Consider the following 23,579-nt stretch of genomic DNA (forward strand, 5'->3'; position numbering starts at 1 on the left):
CATATAATAGTTGTGTATATAAGTGTATTGTGCACTTTGTTGTATATTGAGTATTGAATATGTGTATTTTTCTGTTGTACTTTCACAATATTAAGACGAGTGTCTTCCCATAAAAGCAAGAAAAAGACCAAGCCTTATGGTTTATGGAAGTGCATTCATTCTTAGCTGGCTGTCGGGCAGTACAGAAGTGAAACGCACTGTTTTGTTCATGTCATTATAAAAAATCTGATGAGATCAAAGGAAAATCTATGACGAATCCAGCACTATTTTTTTTTTTAAACCTCCAGGTGTTCAAAAACTCAGGTTATACATTTTAAAAATTATATATTTATTATCGGTTATCGATATCGGTATCGGCTTTGAGGAGCAGGAAGTTATCGATATCGGTATCGGTTTCAAAAAATGGATATCGTACACCCCTAATTTATAGGGGTTTTTTTTTTGTGTGTGTGTGGCAGGGTTCCTGCCACCCTCCTCAAAGTTAATTAGTGCCGGTGAAAGCGATACTGACCCCCTCAAGATAGAAAAGAGGTGTCATTCAACTAATTGTCAGTCGACATATCGTCACAAATGCTATGAAAATATCTTATGAAGGTTGAAAAGTTACCTTGCGTTGCTTTAATGTGATTAAGTTTTTTGATTTGTCGTTTTTTAAATTGCCATTTTATGTTTTTGATTTACTGTTGTGCTTTGCACTTCAGGGCCACCGTAGTTTGTGATCATACAGTATTCATTAAGGATTTATCGTAGATTTTTGGGCTGTGTAACGCAGGAATCGCATTGTAATGTATTCTTATTGGGAAATCTGACTCGACATATGGCCATTTCTACATACAGGTCCTGGAAGGAATTAAATTCATATGTTTAAGTTACAAAAATGCAAAGGAAAAACAAAATAGGGTTGCGAATGATTACAGATGGATAGACAGAGAGACAGACGGATATTGTTGCCCTTTTTATCACCCTTTTTTGGTCTATGTATGAAGTGGTGTTGAATGACATTAGAGTTAATACACGGTATTGGACGCACGGATGGTGGTTCCTTCCCCCCGCCAGTCACTCAGACTGGCCTGTCAGAAAGATAGAGATGAAAGATAGATAATGAACCAAACTAATAGGCCCCGGCCTTACTCGGCTCGCCTTCTGCCTCATTGAGCCGCACATTATGAGGCGAGGTATGGCTTGCGCAGATGCAGGAGATGGGGAAGGTTACTGTGAGATAGATAGAGGGTAGGAGGTGGAGGTGTCTGCATGGTTAGGGTAAGAGGATGTTAGTGGAGGGAGAACTACAGGGGATGAAATGGAGGAAGTAAGATCATAGACGGCCACGAATTTCCATCTCGTACATAACCGGTTATACTGTATGAATTCTTATTTGGGAAATCACATCTTTCAAAATGGTGATGCTATCCTAAATCTGCCCCACTGCTGAACTCCGACCACCGGCCAGAATCCACATACAGTGGTATAAAAAAAGTATCTGAACCTTTTGGAATTTCTCACATTTCTGCACAAAATCACCATCAAATGTGATCTGATCTTTGTCAAAATCACACAGATGAAAATACAGTGTCTGCTTTAACTAAAACCATCCAAATATTTATAGGTTTTCATATTTTAATGAGGATAGTATGCAAACAATGACAGAAGGGGGGAAAAAAATAAGTGAACACTCTGCTTAAGGAGACTTAAAAGAGCAATTGAAACCAATTTTTTACCAATCATTTTCAGTCAGGTGTGTGCCTAATCACGAATGAGTGGTTTAAAGCTGCCCTCCCCACTATAAAACACACACCTGGTAAGAATTGTATTGATGAGAAGCATTGTCTGGTGGATTATGGTTTGTTACTTTGTATAAAACTGGGAAAGGATACAAAACCATCTTTAAAACTACGGATGTTCATCAATCAACAGTCAGAAAAGTTGTCTAAAAAATGATTTGGGGCCGTTTTGCTTTCTCAGGGCCTCGACAACTTGCAATCATTAATGGAAGAATGAATTCAAAAGTTAAAGAAGCTAAAAAAGGATGGATGCTGCAACAAGACAATGATCCAAAACACAGAAGTAAATCAACTTCAGAAGGATTTCAGGAGAACAAAATACACGTTCTGGAGTGGCCAAATCAAAGTCCAGATTTGAACCCCATTGAGATGCTGTGGCATGACATAAAGACAGCGATTCATGCCCGTCATCCCAGGAATCTGACTGAACTAGAGCAGTTTTGAAGAGAAGAATGTGCCTGATCGATGTGCCAGACTGATCTGCAACTACAGGAAGCGTCTGGTTGAAGTTATTGCTGCCAAAGGGGGGGGGGGCACAAAATATTTAATGTGATGATTCACTTACTTACTCCCCCCTTCTATCATTGTTTTTCTATAATATCCTCATTAAAATATGAAAACCTATAAATGTTTGTGTAGTTTTAGTTAAAGCAGACACTTTTTTCATCTGTGTGATTTTGACAAAGATCAGATTACATTTGATGGTGATTTTATGGAGAAATGTAAGAAATTCCAAAAGGTTCAGATACTTTTTCATACCACTGTACTGTATTGTTACTCATAACCATTCTTTAGAAAACAGTGCAATTTCAATGTTTAAATTAACAACCGTTGGGCAGTGTTACATATTTCCCCACAATTAATAGATGGATTGAGCCAGAGACACAAAATGAAGAGTATAGGGAGAAAAACTCATTTAGGCTTTGCAACGATGCACATTAGAAAAACATATACACAGCAGCCCTATCACCCAGCCCCCCATCTAATCCCGAGTTTATGAAAAATTAATATGTCATCCGAGAGGGCACAAGAACGGGAAAAGATTAATGCAAGGCGCTTATAAATTACAAGCACGCGAACTGATTTGATTAAAAAATAATCTGTGGCCTGGACATTGCCTTGTAATAACCACAACTTCTACCTCTCTTTTTCCTCATTTCTTTCTCTCACCCGACTGCTTTCTCTTGCTCGTTTTCTCTTTCTCATTCTATCTCTCACTCTCGCTTTTTGACAGATGGAAACGATTAAAGCAGGTCACATGGAGGCTAGACTGCAGCGTTCACATGTTACACACACATGTTTAAAACTGACTCCTGAGAGAAAGAAAGGGAAGGATCACTTGGGAAAGATGGGATGCTTTGAGCTAAGAGGTGCCTCTGTCTGTGTGTGTTTGTGCACTCACGGTCAGCTCTTCTACTGTCAGTCAAGTCTCGGTCACTGAGATTGGATGCGGGCCTGGAAGAAGAGGCAGGAGGTCTCTCGCCATCCTCCGTGGTCTCCTCTGAAAATGCAGCAAAGTAAAGACTGGATTACACATGGAAAAACAACAGCACTAAAACAGACAGAAGGCAGATGTTTTGAATGATATATTTGCATGTGTTACAAACAATTATCTTTTAAAGTAACATGTCAAGTTGAATTACTGCACAGTATAGTGTATATGAACTGCAAAATATATATATATATTTCAACATATGTCTATTTCAATATAGCCCTGTCGTTCCAGTTTTGGAGGGTGAAATAATAAACTCACGGCCAAAAAGAAGGGACATCAGATGCTGATGAATACCGTAATTTTTGTACTATAAGGCGTGACCCACCAAAGAAGACACGAAAACGACATTTGTTTATAGATAAGCCGCACTGGACTATAAGCTGCAGCTGTCCTCACCGTATTATGGGATATTTTCACACTGAAGGATCACCTGACTATAAGCCGCAACGCTCCAAATTTGACACGTAAACAACATTTGTTCCTTGATAAACCGCACTGGACTATAAGCCACCGCTATCCTCACTGTATTATGGGATATCTTCACACTATAAGGCGCACCTAACTATAAGTCACGACCAACCAAATGTGACACGAAAACGACACTTGTTCATAGATAAGCCGCACTGGACTATTAGCCACAGCTGTCCTCACTGTATTATGGGATATCTTTGCACAATAAGACGCACCTGACTATAAGCCGCGACCCACCAAATTTGACAAGAAAACGACATTTGTTCACTGGACTATAAGCCACACTGGACTATAAGCCACATCTGTCTTCACTGTATTATGGGATTTTTACACAAAATGATATTACCGGTAACACTTTATTTGACAGTGGCATTCTACGACCGTCATAAAACCAAATGAACCACCATGAAGCTTCATTTGGCCATCACTGCTCCCTTGGGAGAGACAGTCAACCTCTGCTGTCAACACTGTTGCATCCAACATGCCTCCTAGCATGCATTGTAGCGCAACAGATGTAAATAACAATCAAAATTCATGTTCTGTGCTCATTATTTCTTCAGTTACTGTTCCAGTTGTTTCATTAATTGCTAGCTATGGTATTTGGTGACACTTTATTTAAAAGTGGCGCCATAAGACTGCTATAAGACAATCATAATTATCACATGGCACTGTCATGAGCATTAATGAATGCTTATAACAGATGTCATTTAGGTTTTATCTGGCAAATTATCTCACTTTTGAATGGACGTAAAAGATCCGAGCTGCCCAGAAATGGAGTTAGTGACATAATTTGCCGGATGACAGCTAATGACATCCGTCATAAGCATTCAGTAATGCCCATGATCGTGTCCTATGGCAGTCTTATGACGCCGCTGTCTAATAAAGTGTTACATATTAACCCAAATAAATCAACAAACAAGCTGCACTGGACTATAAGCCGCGAGGATTCAAAATGAAGGAAAAAAGTAGCGGCTTATAGTCTGAAAATTACGGTAAACTGTATTTGTCATTCTGGTCACCTTTCACTTCTGTTTATGTTGAACTGTTCTCCAGATTTGGAAGGTTTTTTAACCTAAAGTTTATCACCGTATGTGAACAATAAAAAGTTAAATGCTCCGGACTGGTCTATTTATACGTACGCACTGTACACATACATACCTCTCACCAAAAATAAGTTCGTGCACACGCTGTCTGTGAACGCGTGTTCATTTGTGCCTGCATATAACCATATAGACACGCACACTCGCCACTATTAGCAGATTAGCCAAGCCATCTCTGAGAGTTCAGCCCCTTGTTTGATAATTCTGTGTATCTGCAGTGTTCTGCCAGTGGATTAAAGCCAATGTGTGCGTGCATTTGTGTGTAAGTGTGTATATGTGTCGCCAGCACAAGCTAACACTAATCCCAGCCGAGCTCCAGCGCACCCTTTCATCCAGCCATCATTTGTCTCCGGCTGGGCTGATGTCACTTTGTAATGAATTTTGAGCAGTCTGAGAGAGGCCAGATAACCAGGCACACACACCCGCACACGCGCACGCACACCTACACGCATACATGTGTGCATCTCTACATCCAGCCCTCCTCCATTTCAGAGCTAGCAAATGAATAAAAATCCCAAAGTGAAACACTTGCAGCCAGGCGTCAAATCAAATAAATTCGCACACACACACACACACACAAAACAAAATTCACATAAAAAGCTTTATAACTGTCATGTCTTCTGAATGTGTGAGTGTGGTGGTGGTTATAGCGAGAGGGAGTCTTTGCCCACAATCCCCTTATCCTGCCCAAAAACAAAAATGGTGTACAAATACACATACTATATACTGTACACTGCACAGCTGTGCCTATTGTGAAAGAGCTATATAGATACTTGACATGAGCCGAGTGTGTGTGTGTGTGTGTGTGTATATATATATATATATATACAGTGGGGAGAACAAATATTTGATACACTGCCAATGGGAAAACCCATTGGCAGTGTATCAAATACTTGTTCTCCCCACTGTATATATACACACAGATATACATACAGTATACGTATAAACAGATGCATACATACATACATATACTGTACATATTTATATATGGCGGAAAACACAGACAAGACTGAAAAAGCAGTTTCTGCTGTTGCACTCCTCTTTAAAAGAAACTGCTGTATTCTAAGCCAAAACAACTGTTGTGTTTGATAGAACCATATGTCTATATGCTGCCATAGCAGATTCATGGCGCATGAAGCCCCCAAACTATTTTTAATTTGTCCGTTTTACCCTGAAAACCCCTGTTTACCGACGTCGCGCAACCACTTTTGTTTCAACCCAGCCATAAAAAAAGGTAATTAAATATATTTACTATTCAAAATGTCTGTCATTTTTAGCTTAGAATCATGAATTGAAGTCTAATATTTCATTAAAAGAAAAAAACGACTTGAAAAAATTATTTACTCGCATATTGTGAACTTTTAAACAAATTACGTCACAATGAATAACATGGCGTCTGTAAAAAAGTCACGAATATTTACCTCATAACGATCGCTTAATTGTATTTTTTTTGTTTTTGTTTCTGTCGCATTTTCTCCCATATGTTAGATGATAAATAATCGATCCAAACAAAGAAAAATGGGAAAGAAACGTTTAAAAAGGTAAATATATGAAAAAGAACATCTCGACCACTCCTTGATATCTGCGATTTTTGCATCGCGACCTTTGTTATATTACCATGTTTCACCCATAAAAGCCCCCCAAAATTCCGGCTGTGGCAATTCACAGCTGTGTCCTGACACTCAGTGATACATGCTCCATGGAGTTTTTGGGTCCAAACAAGGTCAGTACGCAATAATATCTCCTTAAAGTCATGGCGTCTGTAATTGTGCTCTTGCGTGCTCTCACCAACACCTCCATTTTGCTGTTTAATTTTTTTTCTTTTTTTTTCACACAAAAATACACACGGTCCCAGGCTTCAACTGGGACCATGTGCTTTGGTCAGATGGGACCAAGATTGAGCTTTTTGGCAAAAAACACTCTAAGTGGGTCTGGCGTGCCACGAAAGATGCGCATGCTGAAAAGCACCTCATACCCACTGTGAAGTATGGGGGTGGGTCAGTGATGCTGTGGGGCTATTTCGCTTCCAAAGGCCCTGGGAACCTTGTTAGGGTGCATGGCATCATGAATGCTTTGAAATACCAGGACATTTTAAATCAAAATCTGTTGCCCTCTGCCCGAAAGCTGAAGATGGGTCGTCACTGGGTCTTTTATGGCCAAATCTACACAGAAATGGTTCACCAGACACAAAATCAAGCTCCTCCCATGGCCATCTCAGTCTCCAGACCTTGTTTCGTTGGCAAAAGGGGGTTGTACAAAGTATTAACACCAGGGGTGCTAATAATTGTGACACACATTATTTGATGTCAAATAATTTTTCTTTATGTGGGATTTTTTCCCCACTGAATGAATGCACTTGTATTGAAGGTTGGATTTTTCTCTTTTTTTCCATTAAAGTCCCATATTATTTGAATTAAAAAAAAAATATTAGAAGCTAAAAAACACATCTTTATCAGGGATGCCAATAATTATGGAGGGCACTGTATATACGCTTACATATATATATTTGTGTGTGTGTGTGTGTATATATGTATAAATATATAAACACTTAAGCTCTCTGCTACCATCTGAATACAAAGACACTGAACAAGTAGATATTATATATAACATGAGATATCTTGAGCTGGCAGCATGAAAAAACAGTGGCCATCTTGCGGTGGGGTCCACTGTAGTGGACATGAATTGAGCTACTTACACCACTAAAATACTCTTTACTCGCTGAATTAGTGATGAATTTACACATGGTTTTGTTTATAACAAACCATATTAACGTGCAGATTCAGGCTGGATATTAATATTATTATTATTTTAACCACTCCTACAATTGCACTTTACATTCTATAACTGTCTTTTCAATATTGTGTATTTAATTATTTTTTGTGTATATTTTATTGTTTTGTATGTAAATCTTAATAAATGCATTTTTTACGTGCTAACAATATTTTGATTTAGTTGTTCACTAAGGCCTATTTAAATATTTTTTTAAATATTATTTTTGGGACACAGAGTGTTGTGCAATTCAAATGTGATTAATCAAAATTAATTGTATATATCAATGAGATATATACTATATATGTATATATGCACTCAAGCATCTACAATCAATTAGGACATTTAATCAGATTAACTTAATGGATTTATATATGTATTGTGATTCATTTATTGGTAAAGAAAAAGAAGTGTGTTTGTAAGTGATGTAATACTTCCGTACTGTAATTTTAAGCCACTACGACCCCCCCGCCCGGTTTGAACCATGCAGTTGTGACTTTTATGTGAACAGTTTTCTTGTCAATTTTTGTGGGTGTGGCTTATTGACTGGTGCGCTTTACAGTCCCAAAATTGCAGTACGTTTCACTCAAAAGAAAAAAGAACAAATACAAAAATACTAAATGCATATTTTACAATAATATTCTAAGTAAATTATTTCATGAAAGATGGCATGTTGTGGTATTGGCAGCCTGCCCTGGGTCATTACAATCTCCCAAAGGGGTCTTAAAAAACCTCTAGGGAGAACTCTACCTGTAAACAGGATAGGACCCGAGAGATTGAGAGTGACAACGGAAGAGGGATGAAGAAGCGGGAAAATATAAGAGAGGAAAGGAAAGAGGAAGGTGATCATCTGGGCCTCATCAGTGTCTTTAGCCCCAGCACCCCACCTCTCCGACACCATTCTCATTGGTTAGATCAGTGGCAAGTGTGTATGCGTGTGCATACGGGAATGCGTCTCCACGCTGAGGACATTCCCAGACGAGCTCTCTCAATACATCAGCACAGTGTCTGCCCTCTGACTGACCCTGACAGTTACACACCACATGATGGTGTAGATGCGTAGGGGTGTGTACGTGCGTGTGCACGCCATTGATCACGTGTGTGAGACAGTGAGCGCATATGTTTGCGCGTGTGAGAGCAGTGACTATCAACTTAATCGCAACCAGAGGAAAACTTTCACAGCCACCTTACACTGCCTCGTGAACACGCGCACGCCGACATGTGCACGCACACACACAGCGGGTCAGGCAGTGGGTGTGATTTTGGATTTTGGCAGCCTGGCGAGATTCTCCTTTGATGTGGCTTGCTTGGAACATTAAAGCCGGCCGGTGAGCTGGATTCTAACCACACGGCCCGGGTCCGATTACCCTTGGCGACCAACGCCAGCCTATATTTAACTGTTAGGAGAGGAAGAAGAATTAAGTGACTCTTGATCAGCTACACACCCAAGTCGACGTGGTTTTACATTTAGCTATTAATTGGAAGCGCTGGCCGTGGTTGCGAATAAATGAGAAATCCACAAGATGGACATTTGGCATCTTTAGAAACAAAAATGTTCAGACTTGATGACATTTTTAAAAGTATTTAAAAGTAGATCCAATATCCTTTTGTAGCTGGTTGTTTTCCAGACTTGTGATCAGCTAAATGATGCCTCCTGGACAGAAAATGTGCTTTCCTCTATTTATCATATTACCATGGCAGTACAGAAATTTAAAGTATTTTGTTATGTTTTAATCACCTGCATATGTATGGGCAAAATAATCCAAATCAACATTTAGTTAGCACTAGTGCAGCAACGATTAATCGTTTAACTCACTTAATTCTATTCGAAAAAAGCTTTGAATCAAATTTTGCTGCTTTGAGGATTTGTTTAATTAGAATGGCGTTTTCACTAGAGATGTCCGATCACGTCATTTTCAAAGTATCGGACATGCCTTTTTTAATATATATATATATATATTTTGATTAAATCGTTTTCTAATTGTATTTAACGTTACAAACATAATATGTTACACTCATCCAGAGTCTTTAGTTTAGGCTTAAGGTAGGGTTATCAAATTTATCCTGATAACGGTGGTAATTAATTTTTAAAAAAATGTATCACGTTAAAATATTTAAAGTATTTAATGCATGCGCTGCACGACCCACTCACGCATTATCGCGCTCAATCTGTAATGGCGCCGTTTTACCTATATAGAGAGATAAAAGGCAGCGTAAAATGAGTAGAATGAATTTTGGCAGCTTTTGGAGCCTTTTTTTAATTGGCTAAAGCCTTACAATCCCTCTCCCTACGATTAGAAATATCATGGGAAGCAATGTGGGGAAGCAAGGTAGCAATTGATCTTTTTCTTAACACCTTATGTTATTTCCCAACACAGAGAAGATATATCAAATGGTAGCACTACGCACAGTCATGGTTCCACTTCCCATCATGCATTTGGGCATGGCTACAGTATCATTTACTGAAAGCTCAACAAATACACTAGATGGCAATATTTAGTCACAATATACAAAGTCACAAGTCTTTCTATCCGTGGATCCCTCTCACAGAAAGAATGTTAATAATGTAAATGCCATCTTGAGGATTTATTGTCATAATAAACAAATACAGTACTTATGTACTGTATGTTGAATGTATATATTCGTCCGAGTTTTATTCATTTTTTCTTAATGCATTGCCATAATGTATATGATCGGGAAAAAGTATCGGGAATGATTGGAATTGAATCGGGAGAAAAAAAAAAGCAATCGGATCGGGAAATATCGGGATCGGCAGATACTCAAACTAAAACGATCGGGATCGGATCGGAAGCAAAAAAACATGTTTGGAACAACGATTTGTTTTGAAAGTGTTTAGTGTTTTAGTGTTTTTTGATAGATTTAAACTGCCTTCCAGTAGAAACAGTAAATATCACGTTGTCTAACATGGCTGAATCCAGCTGTTCCCTGTTAAGACCAACATAAGGTAGGTTTTTGTTTGAGCTAATATGTTTTCTTATATACCGTCATTTTCACACTATAAGGCGCACCTGACTATAAGCCGCTACCCACTTAATTAGAAACGAAAACGGCATTTCCCCCCCCCCTTTTTATAGATAAGCTACACTGGACTATAAGCCTTAGCTGTCCTCACTGTATTATGGGATATTTACACCAAATGATATTAACCGGTAACACTTTATTTGACAGTGGCATCATAAGACCAAATGAACCACCATGAAGCTTTGAACCATTTGGCAGCGAAGCTTCATTGCTTCAAGAAGCTTCATTTGGCCATCACTGCTCCCTTGGGGGAGAAAATCAACCTCTGCTGTCAACGCTATTGTCATCCAACATGCCTCCTAGCATGCATTGTAGTGCAACAAATGGAAATACTAATCAAAATTCATGTTCTGTGCTAATTATTTCTTCCGTTACTGTTCCAGTTGTTTCATTAATGGCTAGTTATAGTATTTGGTAACACTTTTTTTGACAGTGGCACCAATAAAATTGTCATTAGAAAATTATAAGTATGACATGACACTGTCATGGGCATTAATGAATGCTTATTACAGATGTCATTTAGTGTTACCTGGCAAATTATCTCACCTTTGAATGGACGTAAAAGAGCCAAGCTGGACAGAAATTGAGTTAGTGACATAATTTGCCGGATGACACTTAATGACATCTGTCATAAGCATTCAGTAATGCCCACGATAGTGTTTTATGGCAGTCTTATGACACGGTCAAATAAAGTGTTGACTATCAACCCAAATAAATCAACAAATAAGCCAAACTTGACTATAAACCGCAGGATTCAAAATGATGGAAGAAAGTAGTGGCTTATAGTCCGAAAATTACGGTATTCGTAATTTAGTTTAGAGGTATATTCATGTGGGAATATGTGTTTGAACTATTTGTTAAGAGCCAAGTAAAAGAAAAAAAAAAGTTGGCAATTTATAGCTTTTAAGCAGTGTTGCTTTCCTCAACGATGACGAAAAATTTTTTTTTTTGTCAACAAACACTTTTTTCATGACGACGACAAGACCACAATGAGCTAAAAAACGTTATTTAGGGAGACTACAACATAACGAGATAAATGTTAGTTTTTCGTCTGACAAGACAAGAACGAGACAAAAATGCGCCATAGTTTCTGTCACATGTTCACATTGTCTGACATCTTATGTGTTGTTAGCTGGCATCGTAGCAGTGTCTGGTTGTGTTGTCCTTGTAATAATCATAATAATAGTAGATTTTATGTGATTTGATTTTATATTAGTCGCCCTTCTGAAACTCAAGGTTGCCGTACAATCATTTTAAAAAAATCTTTTTAAAAAATTTAAGATAAAAATAACAGTAAGAAATATAGGTATACAATGTTTAAAACAGATTTACTGTACTGTAAACAATAAAATGTAAAAAAAAAAAAAAAAAAAAAAAAAACTTTTAAATACTAGGCGCTACAATTTGTGCTAGACTGTCAATATTCATTCGAAATACTTGTAAACCTTTATATGTTTATTTCTTTTTGGAGTATTTATTATTATTATTTTTTTAATTTTACAGATGAAAATATTGAGTAAACAGCAACTAAAACTATACAAAATGAGTCTTGAGTTTTCGTCAACAAAACTGGATGAAGACAAACACAATCTGAAATGAATAAGACTAAAGTATGACTTATAAGTATTTCGTTAAGACGAAAATTAAAAGGGCTGTCAAAAACAACACTGCATTTAAGCTAGTGGTCTTTTTGCTATGCAAGTTAGCCAATTGTTCTTTTGTTGTACTTTGAGAAGCATTTATTCATGTTTTTGTACCATTTGAGACTGAGGTCAGGTATTTTAATTTATTTATAAATGCATGTATTGCAAGTGCAATTCTGCATAGTTTGAACAAAACACTCGGGAATTTTATTTTGTACTCGCATTAAATGCTTTGTGAAAGTGTAATCTTAGCAACTCAAAATAAATATAATTGCGAGCATTAAAACTTGGTTCTTTCATTTTACACGTAAAATTTATTCTCCATGGCATTAAATGTTTGTAATCTGATTATTCGTACTCACAAATCGACTAGTTAGTACATCTTGCTGTATCATTTTAGGCTTGCGAGTACAGCTCCACGACAAGTAATGATGCAGAGGATGGCGCGCAAGAAACAGATGTTTGGAAAGAAAATAGAAGAATAGACAAATGGGAGATGGATGCAATGGAGATTGTTTTGTGTGTGTGTCTCTCTCGACTTCTGTTGTATAATGACCTGCTCTGAGACCACTCGCTCTCCCTCCTGTCTCCCCCTAAGGGCCCATAACCACCATGCCGGGTCATTATGTGCCCGGTGGAGAACTCGGTTGCACAGCGCAACAACCACAGAGCAATAACATGCCAACAAACTGGACTCGGAGACTCCAAAATGGTTGAATTCATTAGTGGGGACCTAGCTGCCGCTAATTTGCTTCTTCAGGGGCTCAGATTGTGCCCCTTAAAGGATAAATGAGCACAATAAAAACATATATATGTACATATACAACCCCGAGCAAAAAGTATGGAATCACCAGTCTCGGACGAACACTAACTCAGACATTTTATAATGTAGAACAAACTCAGATAAAAAGCTTGAAAAAATAATGAATTAGTTCATAAGTGCAACTCTTTAGCATTCAGAAACACTAAAGGAAATTAATAAAAAACATTGTGCTATCTTTGTAAATCTCACTTGAACGGCACCAAACAAAAGTTCCAGCATCATCTCCTTGTCAAGAGTCAAGAATCTGAATTGGACAAGGTGATGATGCTGGAACTTTTGAGATTTACAAAGATGATTGGAGAAGACATCAAAATTCCCTCAGTCCTTGATGATATGGGGCTGCATGTCAGGCAAAGGTACTGGGGAGATGGTTGTGGGTAAATCTTCAATAAATGCACAAGTTTACGTTGAAATTTTAGACAGCTTTCTTATCCCTTCAACTGAAAATGTGTTTGTTATTTTCCAAGATGACAATGCATCATGCCACAGAGCTAAAATTGGAGAAAGACTCATCCAGTCGATGTCATGGCCTGCAAATAGCCCAGATCTCAATCCTATTGAAAACCTGTGGTGGAAATGGAAAAATATGGTCCACAGCAAGGCTCCGACCTGCAAGGATGATCTGGCAACTGCAATCAAAGAGAGTTGGCATCAAATTGATGAAGAATACTCATCAAATCCATGCCTCAGAGACTGCAAGCTGTCATAAAAGCCAGAGGTGGTGCTACTAAATACTAGGGATGTGTTTTGATTGGAGATGTCCCGATCGATCAGCATCCCGAACGATCGGGACATCTCCAATCAAAACACATCACGTCATTTTCAAAGTATCAGAATCGGCAAAAAAATATCGGCGATGCCTTTTTTTAATACATTTATATTTTTTAATTAAATCGTTTTCTAATTGTATTTAACGTTACAGACATAAAATGTTACACTCATCCAGAGTCTTTAGTCTAGGCTTAAGGTAGGATGATCAAATTTATCCCAATAACGGCGGTAATTAATTTTTAAAAAAATGTTTCACGTTAAAATATTTAATGCAATTAATGCATGCGCTGCACGACCCACTCACACATTGTCGCGCTCAATCTGTAATGGCGCGGTTTTACCTATATAGAGAGCTAAAAGGCAGTGTATAATGAGAAGAGTGAATTTTGGCAGCCTTTGGAGCCTCTTTTTAATTGGCTAAAGCCTTTCAATCCCTCTCCCTACGATTAGAAATATCATGGGAAGCAATGTGGGGAAGCAAGGTAGCAATTGATCTTTTTCTTAACACCTTAAGTTATTTCCCAACGCAGAGAAGATATATCAATTAGTAGCACTACGCACAGTCATGGTTCCACTTCCCATCATGCATTTGGGCATGGCTACAGTATCATTTACTGAAAGCTCAACAAATACACTAGATGGCAATATTTAGTCACAATATACAAAGTCACAAGTCTTTCTATCCGTGGATCCCTCTCACAGAAAGAATGTTAATAATGTAAATGCCATCTTGAGGATTTGTTGTAATAATAAACAAATACAGTACTTATGTACTGTATGTTGAATGTATATATTCGTCCGAGTTTTATTCATTTTTTTCTTAATGCATTGGCAAAATTATCAGGAATGATTGGAACTGAATCGGGAGCAAAAAAAAAAAAGCAATCGGATCGGGAAATATCGGGATCGGCAGATACTCAAACTAAAACGATCGGGATCGGATCGGGAGCAAAAAAACATGATCGGAACAACCCTAGTTTTGATTGTTATTTCTTTGTTTGTTTCTCAAGATTCCATATTTTTTCCCCTCAGAATGGAGTGATTCCATATAGATTTCCCTGCACTTGCTCTAAAAAATTAACATTTACTGACCACCACAATGTTTTTTTAAAAAAAATTTTTTAATCTGAGCTTGTTCTACATCAGGGGTGGGCAAACTATTCCACAAAGGGCCGCAGTGGGTGCGGGTTTTTGTTGCAACCCATTAAGCCGACACATTTTCACCAATCAGCTGTTTTAGAAGTGCAGTCAGTTGATTGCAGTCAGGTGCTTCTCATTTTTGCTGAAAACTCATTGGTTATACTATCTGTGCTGGGTCAGTTGGAACAAAGACCAGGACCCACTGCGGCCCTCGAGGGCCGGTTTGCCCACCACTGTTCTACATGATAAAATGTCTGAGTGAGTGCTCGTTTGCGACTAGTGATTCCATACTTTTTGCTAGCAGTTGTACACATATGTGTAGAAGTAATGTAGCCTTAACTCCTATGACCACCATGTCTCCTGTACTTCACGCTGATGTTGATGTTGATTTCTTCGAACAACTCCCGTCATGTCCCTTGTGAGTCTGTCTGCATGTGAGTGTGATAGTGCATCAATGCAAAAGGGGGCTCCGTGACGTCACCTTTCTGTGCGCGTGGCTCTAGTATAGTCTCTTGGTTCTAAAGGAGAAAGCTTTGAAACTGTACACACCGGCGGTCATACTGCCAGAGTAATAACCTTATAGACTTACTGATCTCCTTCTCTTCTGTTCTCTCACCCTCAAATCTTTATTTACCCAACTCTCCCCTCTTTTCCACCCCCTGCCTCATTCTGCCTGTACCTTCTCCCCCCGAATTTCAGCGCGTTTAACAAGCATTTAGATCTTAACCAGATGTTGTTAATGTAGCATGTCTAAAATACTAAACATCAACCCAGCAAAGGGAGGCTGCAGCTCCCGCACAAAAAAAGGGCCTGGAAATAACTCACATGCACACATTGTGCTCCAAGTATTTCATGCAGCGTTCAACATGCTAACATGTAAACACACGTGTTTCCATCCACAGCTTAAATCCACCCACATACGACTTTTATTGCTTAAAAACACGGTCGAAAATATTACAACTGTTTAGCTTCAGCTCAACCTGGAGGATAAGACAATAGCGTTGTCACATTAAACACACTCCTGGCGTGAATGTCAATGATGGAATATGCTGAAAAATGACTTTTGCGCAAAGGGGGAGAAAAAGAAATGCTCGTATCAGCAGCTTCAAATTTGCTTTGTTGTTGTCAATTACGACTTCCTGAGACACACTACATTGCATTTCATTTTCTCTCAAATTGCCCGCTCTGCTGTCTTACGGGCAACTAACAAAACATGTATTATGTTCACATAAAAAAAAAATAATAAGGATTTGAATAAACATAACCTAGATTAAAGGCGCGCTATACAGAAATGAGCTGTTGTTGCTCGTTAAAAGACGGGGGGTTCATTTTCAGTGCCGCGTGCATGCACGAGAGGTAATGTATTTGATTCTTTAAAGCTTAATACAAAAGACGGGAGAACAATAATGCTTCAAAAGATTCGGTCGGGCAACACCTGGCCTTAAACAAAAGTGCTAGCACACCTACTGTAGACTTCCACACGCAAGCACCTGTGTCTTGCACAACAGCCATATTGCATTTCGGCTACATGGATCACCGGAGGAGGAAGGGCGAGAGTGGAGAGACGTTAAGGAAAGCACACGAGGAGACAGTGTTGTTTTCGTCAACAATGACGACGATGAACACATTTTTTCATAACAAAAATGAGCCAAAAACGTAGCTTTGACGACTCACTGTAAATGCTAATATCCAACTTAATTAGATATGATAAGGGAACCAAACTAAATTGTTTACAACCTGTTGTGAACACTTATTTTTATCAAATTTATCCCAATTATGGCGGTATTTTTTTATTTTTTATGTATCACGTTAAAATATTTAACACAATTAATGCATGTGCTGCACAACCCACTCATGCATTGTCGCGCTCAATCTGTAATGGCGCCGTTTTACCTAAATAGAGAGCTAAAAGGCAGCGTAAAATGAGTAGAGTGAATTTTGGAAGCCTTTGGAGCCTTTTTTTAATTGGCTAAAGCCTTACAATCCCTCTCCCTATGATTAGAAATATCATGGGAAGCAATGTGGGGAAGCAAAGTAGTAATTGATCATTTTCTTAACACCCTATGTTATTTCCCAACTCAGAGAAAATATATCAATTGGTAGCACTACGCACAGTCATGGCTCCACTTCCCATCATGCACTTGGGCATGGCTACAGTATCATTTACTGAAAGCTCAACAGATACACTAGATGGCAATATTTAGTCACAATATACAAAGTCACATTTGTCCTTTAAGAATTAGAAGTCCTTATATCTGTGGCTCCCTCTCACAGAAAGAATGTTAATAATGTAAATGCCATCTTGAGAATTTATTGTCATAATAAACAAATACAGTACTTATGTACTGTATGTTGAATGTATATATTCGTCCGAGTTTTATTCATTTTTTTCTTAATGCATTGCCAAAATGTACAGTGGGGAGAACAAGTATTTGATACACTGCCAATGGGAAAATCCATTGGCAGTGTATCAACTGTTTTGTGGCAAAAGGTAGATTTTTCAGATGAATCTTCCATTGAATTACACCACAGTCGCCGCAAATATTGCAGGAGACCTACTGGAGCCCGCATGGAGCAGAGATTCACTCAGAAAACAGTGAAGTTTGCTGGTGGCAAAATCGTGGTCTGGGGTTACATCCAATATGGGGGTGTGCGAGACATCTGCAGGGTGGAAGGCAAAATAAATAGTCTAAAATATCAACAAATCTTAGCTGCCTCTTACATTCCTAACCATAAAAAGGGACAAATTCTGCAGCAGGATGGTGCTCCGTTGCATACTCCAATCTCTACCTGAAAGTTTCTCAAGGCAAAGAAGATCAAGATCCTCCAGGACTGGCCAGCCCAGTCACCAGACATAAACATCATTGAGCATGTCTGGGGTAGGATGAAAGAGGAAGCATGGAAGACGAAACCCAAGAATGTTGATGAACTCTAGGAGGCATGCAAAACTGCTCTCTTGTTCCTGTTTCATGTTCTTGATGACTTCATCAATAAATTGCATGAAACCTTGCCGAAGCCCATGGACGTCATACAAAATATTAAATTTGGATCTCACAGCACCACTACTTAATTCGCTTATGTTATGTAACATATTTTTGTATTTGAAGTACATTTTTGTCGAATTTCACACTATCTGTAAGCGACAAAACTTTTGTCTTGCCAAAATTTGACCTTTATGTCTTCATTAAATGATAAAAATTTTTTCAGTGGAATAAATATATTTTTGTACATTCAACATCATTTGGGAGGGTCTTAGCTTTCATATCAAGCAAGATTTTTTTTTGTTCCTAATTAGATGAGAATAGGGGTGGGATTAATTAAGTTTTCTTCTTCCCACTCCTTTCCAGGCGTGCAGTTGATGTTGCTATGTTACTTAGTTTTGCTGCTCTTTTTGTTATATGTTTATATGAGCTGTATATACTTGCTGTCTTGACAAGGAAAATCATGGTCTGAAATAAACTAATGAATGAATGAATATGAGCCATGTCTTAAACCAATTGAATTATTAAAAGTCAGGTTATGAGCAATTGTTTCTACAAAATGAATAAGCGACAAGACTTTTTGTCAGGGACTGTATTATCACTCACTTCCTGGACTAAGCTGTAGATGATGAATGGATGGGTTTATTATCATCCCAAAGTTGGTGTTGTCGTTGTAGATGCTACAATATGTGCTCGCCTGTCTATGTTCATTCAAAATTGTTGAAAACCTTTATTTATTTTTGGCCTAAAAATTTAGAATTTTCCAGAAGAAAACACTTCAAGTAACTGTCGACTAAAACTAGACAAAATTTGTATGATATTTCATCGACTAAACCTAGACGAAGAACACATTTTGAAATGACTAAAACATCACCAAGATTAAGAAGTATTTTTATCCAAAAGACTAAAACAAAAATTAAAAGGGTTGCCAAAAACCACTGCTGCGAGATTTAGGACTCATCAGAAAAGAGAATTTCTCTTCTCTGTTTCATATCTTTGCTCTATTTTCTTTTCTTTTATGATATCTAAGCACAATATTTAGTCAGCCCCCGATCTGGTCGACGAGGCAGTCTTCGCAGCGGCGGCTGTAAACACAGACACACACACCCCAGGAGGTGGCACACACAGTGGAAATATCACACTCGCTCACCAGGCTGACCCTGTCAGGTCCAGTGGATGGAAGGATGGATCGAGGGAGGGAGGAGGAGTAGAAGAGGGAGCCGTGAGTTCGCAACGGCAACAAAAACACACGACAAGGAGCCGAGGGTTAATAGCGTTCCCATTTCTGTGATAAGAATTCATTCTCTTCTGTTACCAGCACTTATCTCAGATGCTGCCTCGTGTCGCCGTTCTACCCTTCATATACACACTCAAACACACATGCACAGTGAGGGTCCAAGATCGATAGATGATCCTAATGAAGAAAGCCGCTGTTCCTCGGCATACCTGCCCAACTCTATCAGCCTGACAAGATCTCACTGTTACGTTTGTCCATCTATCCATCCATCCGACCATCCATTTAGCTATCTTTTCATCTCCTTTTAATCTTTCCGCACAGCTAGCCATCAACATATATCTCATTTGTCCCTCCATTTATTCCTCCTTATCTGAACAGCCATCGCCACACTGGTTAACAGAGAGGCAGATATCATTTGTAATTGACCACACTGGCCCTTGTCATGTAGTCGGGATTTATTTCTTCTTCTCAGAACTAATACCAGCCCATGAAAGAGGAAATTTAATTTTAAAAATGCAGTGGTTTTAAGAGCATATGCCCTCTGCTACCGATTCGTGTGTATCGATGCTTTTAAATGGGCCTGTGACGGCAGGAGACGAATAGATCTTTATCCTATAAGGCCGCCGTCTTGTCCGGGTGATGTAGAAACCGACATTTTCCCCAAACTGTCAAACACAACGATGTAGAGCTGAACATAGCGCTAATAAATAAGGCTAGGTTCTGACCGCAGGTCGTAAGGTACGAATTATGGCTGTCAAACGATTAAAATTTTTAATTGTGTTCATCACAGATTTAAAATTAATTAATCGTAATTAATCGCAATTCAAACCATCTCTAAAATATGCCATATTTTTCTGCAGGAGTGCCTAAATGTAAAAAATTATTGTTTTTCAGAAAGTCACAATCAAATAACCCTTGCTGGATTCTTCATGGAACAAAAGTAAATAAAATAAAAAAAAATTAAAAAAAAAAAATATATATAAACATATATTATAATACAATATAATATAATATTACTAGGGCTGTCGAAATTATCGCGTTAACGGGCGGTGATAAATTTTTCTAATTAATCACGTTAAAATATTTGACGCATTTAACGCACATGCCCCGCTCAAACAGATTAAAATGACAGCACAGTGTTATGTCCATTTGTTACTTGTGTTTTTTGGTGTTTTGTCGCCCTCTGCTGGCGCTTGAGTGCGACTGATTTAATGGGTTTCAGCACCATGAGCATTGTGTCAGTAATTATTGACATCAACAATGGCGAGCTACTAGTTTATTTTTTGTTAAATTGTCAAATTTTATTAAAACGAAAAAATTAAGAGGGGTTTTAAAATAAAAATTCTATCACTTGTACGAACATTTATCTTTTAAGAACTACAAGTCTTTCTATCAATGGATCGCTTTAACAGAATGTTAATAATGTTAATGCCATCTTGTTGATTTATTTTATAATAAACAAATACAGTACTTATGTACAGTATGTTGAATGTATATATCCGTCTTGTCATTCCAACAATAATTTACAGAAAAATATGGCATATTTTATAGATGGTTTGAATTGCGATTAATTACGATGAATTAATTTTTAAGCTGTGATCAACTCGATTAAAAATTTTAATCGTTTGACAGCCCTAAATATAATAGAATATAATATAAAATTATATTATAACACTATTAATCAAATAATTAACAACCAAATAACCCTCTCTGGGTTCTTCACAGAAAAAGCCAGAAAAAAAATAACACAAGTGAAAAAAAAAAAAAAATGTTCAGGGGGCCGGACTAAATGTGGAGGCGGGCCGCCCCTGCTGTAAGTTATTGTTGGAATGGAAAAATAAGACACAAGATGGACATAAACATTCAACATACTGGACATAAGTACTGTATTTGTTTATTATAACAATAAATCCACAAGATTGCATTAACATTAATAACATTTATGTGTATTTTGCATAGCTATTTGATTGGGAATACCAGTTCTCTTTGCATTGAGCACTTTTCTTTTTGTGGAAATTATTTTTTTGAGGGATAGGAATATTATTTTTGTTGTGATTTCACTAAATGATACTGTAGCGACTTAACTGTTCGGCCCAAATGTATGATGGGAAGTTGGGCAACCATGACTGTCAGTGGTGGCTGCAACAGTAAAGTTCACTAAATCCTGACCTCTGTGCCACTTTTCCTGTCGTGTTTTCCACGTCTTTCTCCCCTAACACACCTGAATCAGATGATTATGTCATCAGCAACCTCTCCAGAAGCCTGATAATGATCCTGATTATTTTGATACAGGTGTGTTGGATGAGGGAGACATGGAAAACACGACAGGAAAAGTGGCACCGAGGTCCGGATTTAGTGAACCTTGGTATACAGTATGTTCTGCGTTGTGTTCAATTAGGAGTGTTAAGAAAAAGAAAGTTTCCTGTTCTACCCAAATGCATGATGGGAAGTTGGGCAACCATGACTGTCATTAGTGCCTGCAAATGGTATACGATATGTTCTGCGTTGTGTTCAATTCTGCGTGTTAAGAAAATGATCGTCTCTTGCTCCGCCCAAATGCATGATGGGAAGTTGGGCAACCATGACTGTTAGTAGTAGCTGCCTAAGCCAATAAAAGGCGTGGTCCAATGAACCTGTGTCTACTCGCATTTCTCTGCCTTTTTGGTCTCAATGTGCTAAAACCGCGTCATTGTAAACTGTTTGAGGCAACGCATGAATGGCTCATTCCATCTATGCGTTAATTGCGTCATATATTTTAACGAGATTAATTAAAAAAATTAAAAACCGCCCGTTAACGCAATAAATTTGATAGCCCTAGTACGAATCCAAATTTTTCAGGTTTTTCCGACTCGAGTGAGGCATTAAGTTGACGGTCTGAAAGGGACAAGTTGCATACAAATGGGCCATTTCAAATCACTTTCATCTGTGGTTTAAACCTGATCTAGGCCACATTTTTCCAGAACGTGGCAGAGGTCTAAACTGTCAAGTCTCCCAAATGCATTATATTTTTCGTTATATGCATGCATTTTGAAATGTGAAAAAAATCAATGGGAGAAATTAGCGGCTACAGCATTGGCATCATAGTTTGCAATATTTACGTAAAATAAATGCTAACTGCACGTTCTTTTGCTTTAAACACAAGAATCGAGACTGTTTTACGTCCATATGTATAAAGAATCCAGGGATTTAGCATTTATCCCCAAGAGTTTTCAACGGAAAAAGCTCTTTGTTTACATAAGGCCGCCGCTACGTTTGCCTACTGACTAGCATCATAGTTCGCAAGATTTACGTAAAATAAATGCTAACTGCGCGGTTTGTTTGCGTTTAACCAAGAATCGAAACTGTTTTACGTCCATATCTATACAGAATTCAGGGATTTAAGCATTTATTCACAAGAATTTTCAACGGAAAAAGCTCTTTGTTTACATAAGGCCGCCGCTACATTTGCTTACTGACTAGCATCATGGTTCGCAATATTTAAGTAAAATAAATGCTAACTGCTCGATTTTTTTTTTCTTTTAACCAAGAATCAAAAATGTTTCACGCCCATATCTATACAGAATTCAGGGATTTAAGCATTTATTCACAAGAATTTTCAACAGAAAAAGCTCTTTGTCTGTGATTCCACTCAGTCAGCTTTGACGGCCACGCCAACAATGCAGGCCCGCTATTAATCGGCCCCGCGCCCTGTGAATACAATTTGAAGTCTATGATTGGTGCATAAAAATAGGATCCAGAAAGCCATGTCTCTGCACAATTGCTGCTTTCAGGAAGAAAAATACAAAAAACAAAACAAAAAACAATCGCACGTCCTGCAATGGGACTACTGCGCATGCACACATGGCGTTGGCAATGTGCAAACGATATATTGTGCAGGCCTAGTGAATTTGTTGTTTTTTTTATCGTCACATCTGAGGGGCATTTGTGGCTGTTTTCAACAATGTACATCTAAAATAAAGACATTGATTGTCAAAAAATGGTTCAATATTAGGTTAAATGTTTTTCTCATGTATATTTAAAATTGCTCTTTACCTAAAAAAAAAAAAAAAAAAAAAAAAAAAGTTTTATCTGATTAGGCACACCTGACTATAAGCCGCCACCTACCAAATTTGACACGAAAACGGCATTTGTTCATAAATAAACCGCACTGGACTATAAACCGCAGCTGTCCTCACTAGATTATGGGATATTTACACCAAAAGATGTTAAACAATAACACTTTATTTGACTGCTGCATCATACGACTGTCATGAGACCAAATGGACCACCATGAAGTTTTGAACCCATTGGGTGCAAAGCTTCATTGCTTCAAAAGGCTTCATTTGG

At 38.1% G+C, this 23,579-nt stretch overlaps 1 protein-coding gene across 8 annotated transcripts in view; it reads right to left on the reverse strand.

Annotated features, from left to right (window-relative positions):
- Nucleotides 1-23,579, reverse strand: part of zfhx4 (zinc finger homeobox 4) — a 459,048-nt gene that overhangs the window by 31,917 nt on the left and 403,552 nt on the right. For all 8 annotated transcript variants that reach the window (XM_057824359.1, XM_057824357.1, XM_057824356.1 and 5 more), the window contains one exon: nucleotides 3,184-3,282. In XM_057824359.1, the coding sequence (XP_057680342.1) occupies nucleotides 3,184-3,282 (99 nt within the window). The remainder of the gene's footprint in view (nucleotides 1-3,183; nucleotides 3,283-23,579) is intronic.

This window comes from Corythoichthys intestinalis, chromosome 20 (assembly GCF_030265065.1).
Source record: "Corythoichthys intestinalis isolate RoL2023-P3 chromosome 20, ASM3026506v1, whole genome shotgun sequence".
Classification (NCBI taxonomy): domain Eukaryota; kingdom Metazoa; phylum Chordata; class Actinopteri; order Syngnathiformes; family Syngnathidae; genus Corythoichthys; species Corythoichthys intestinalis.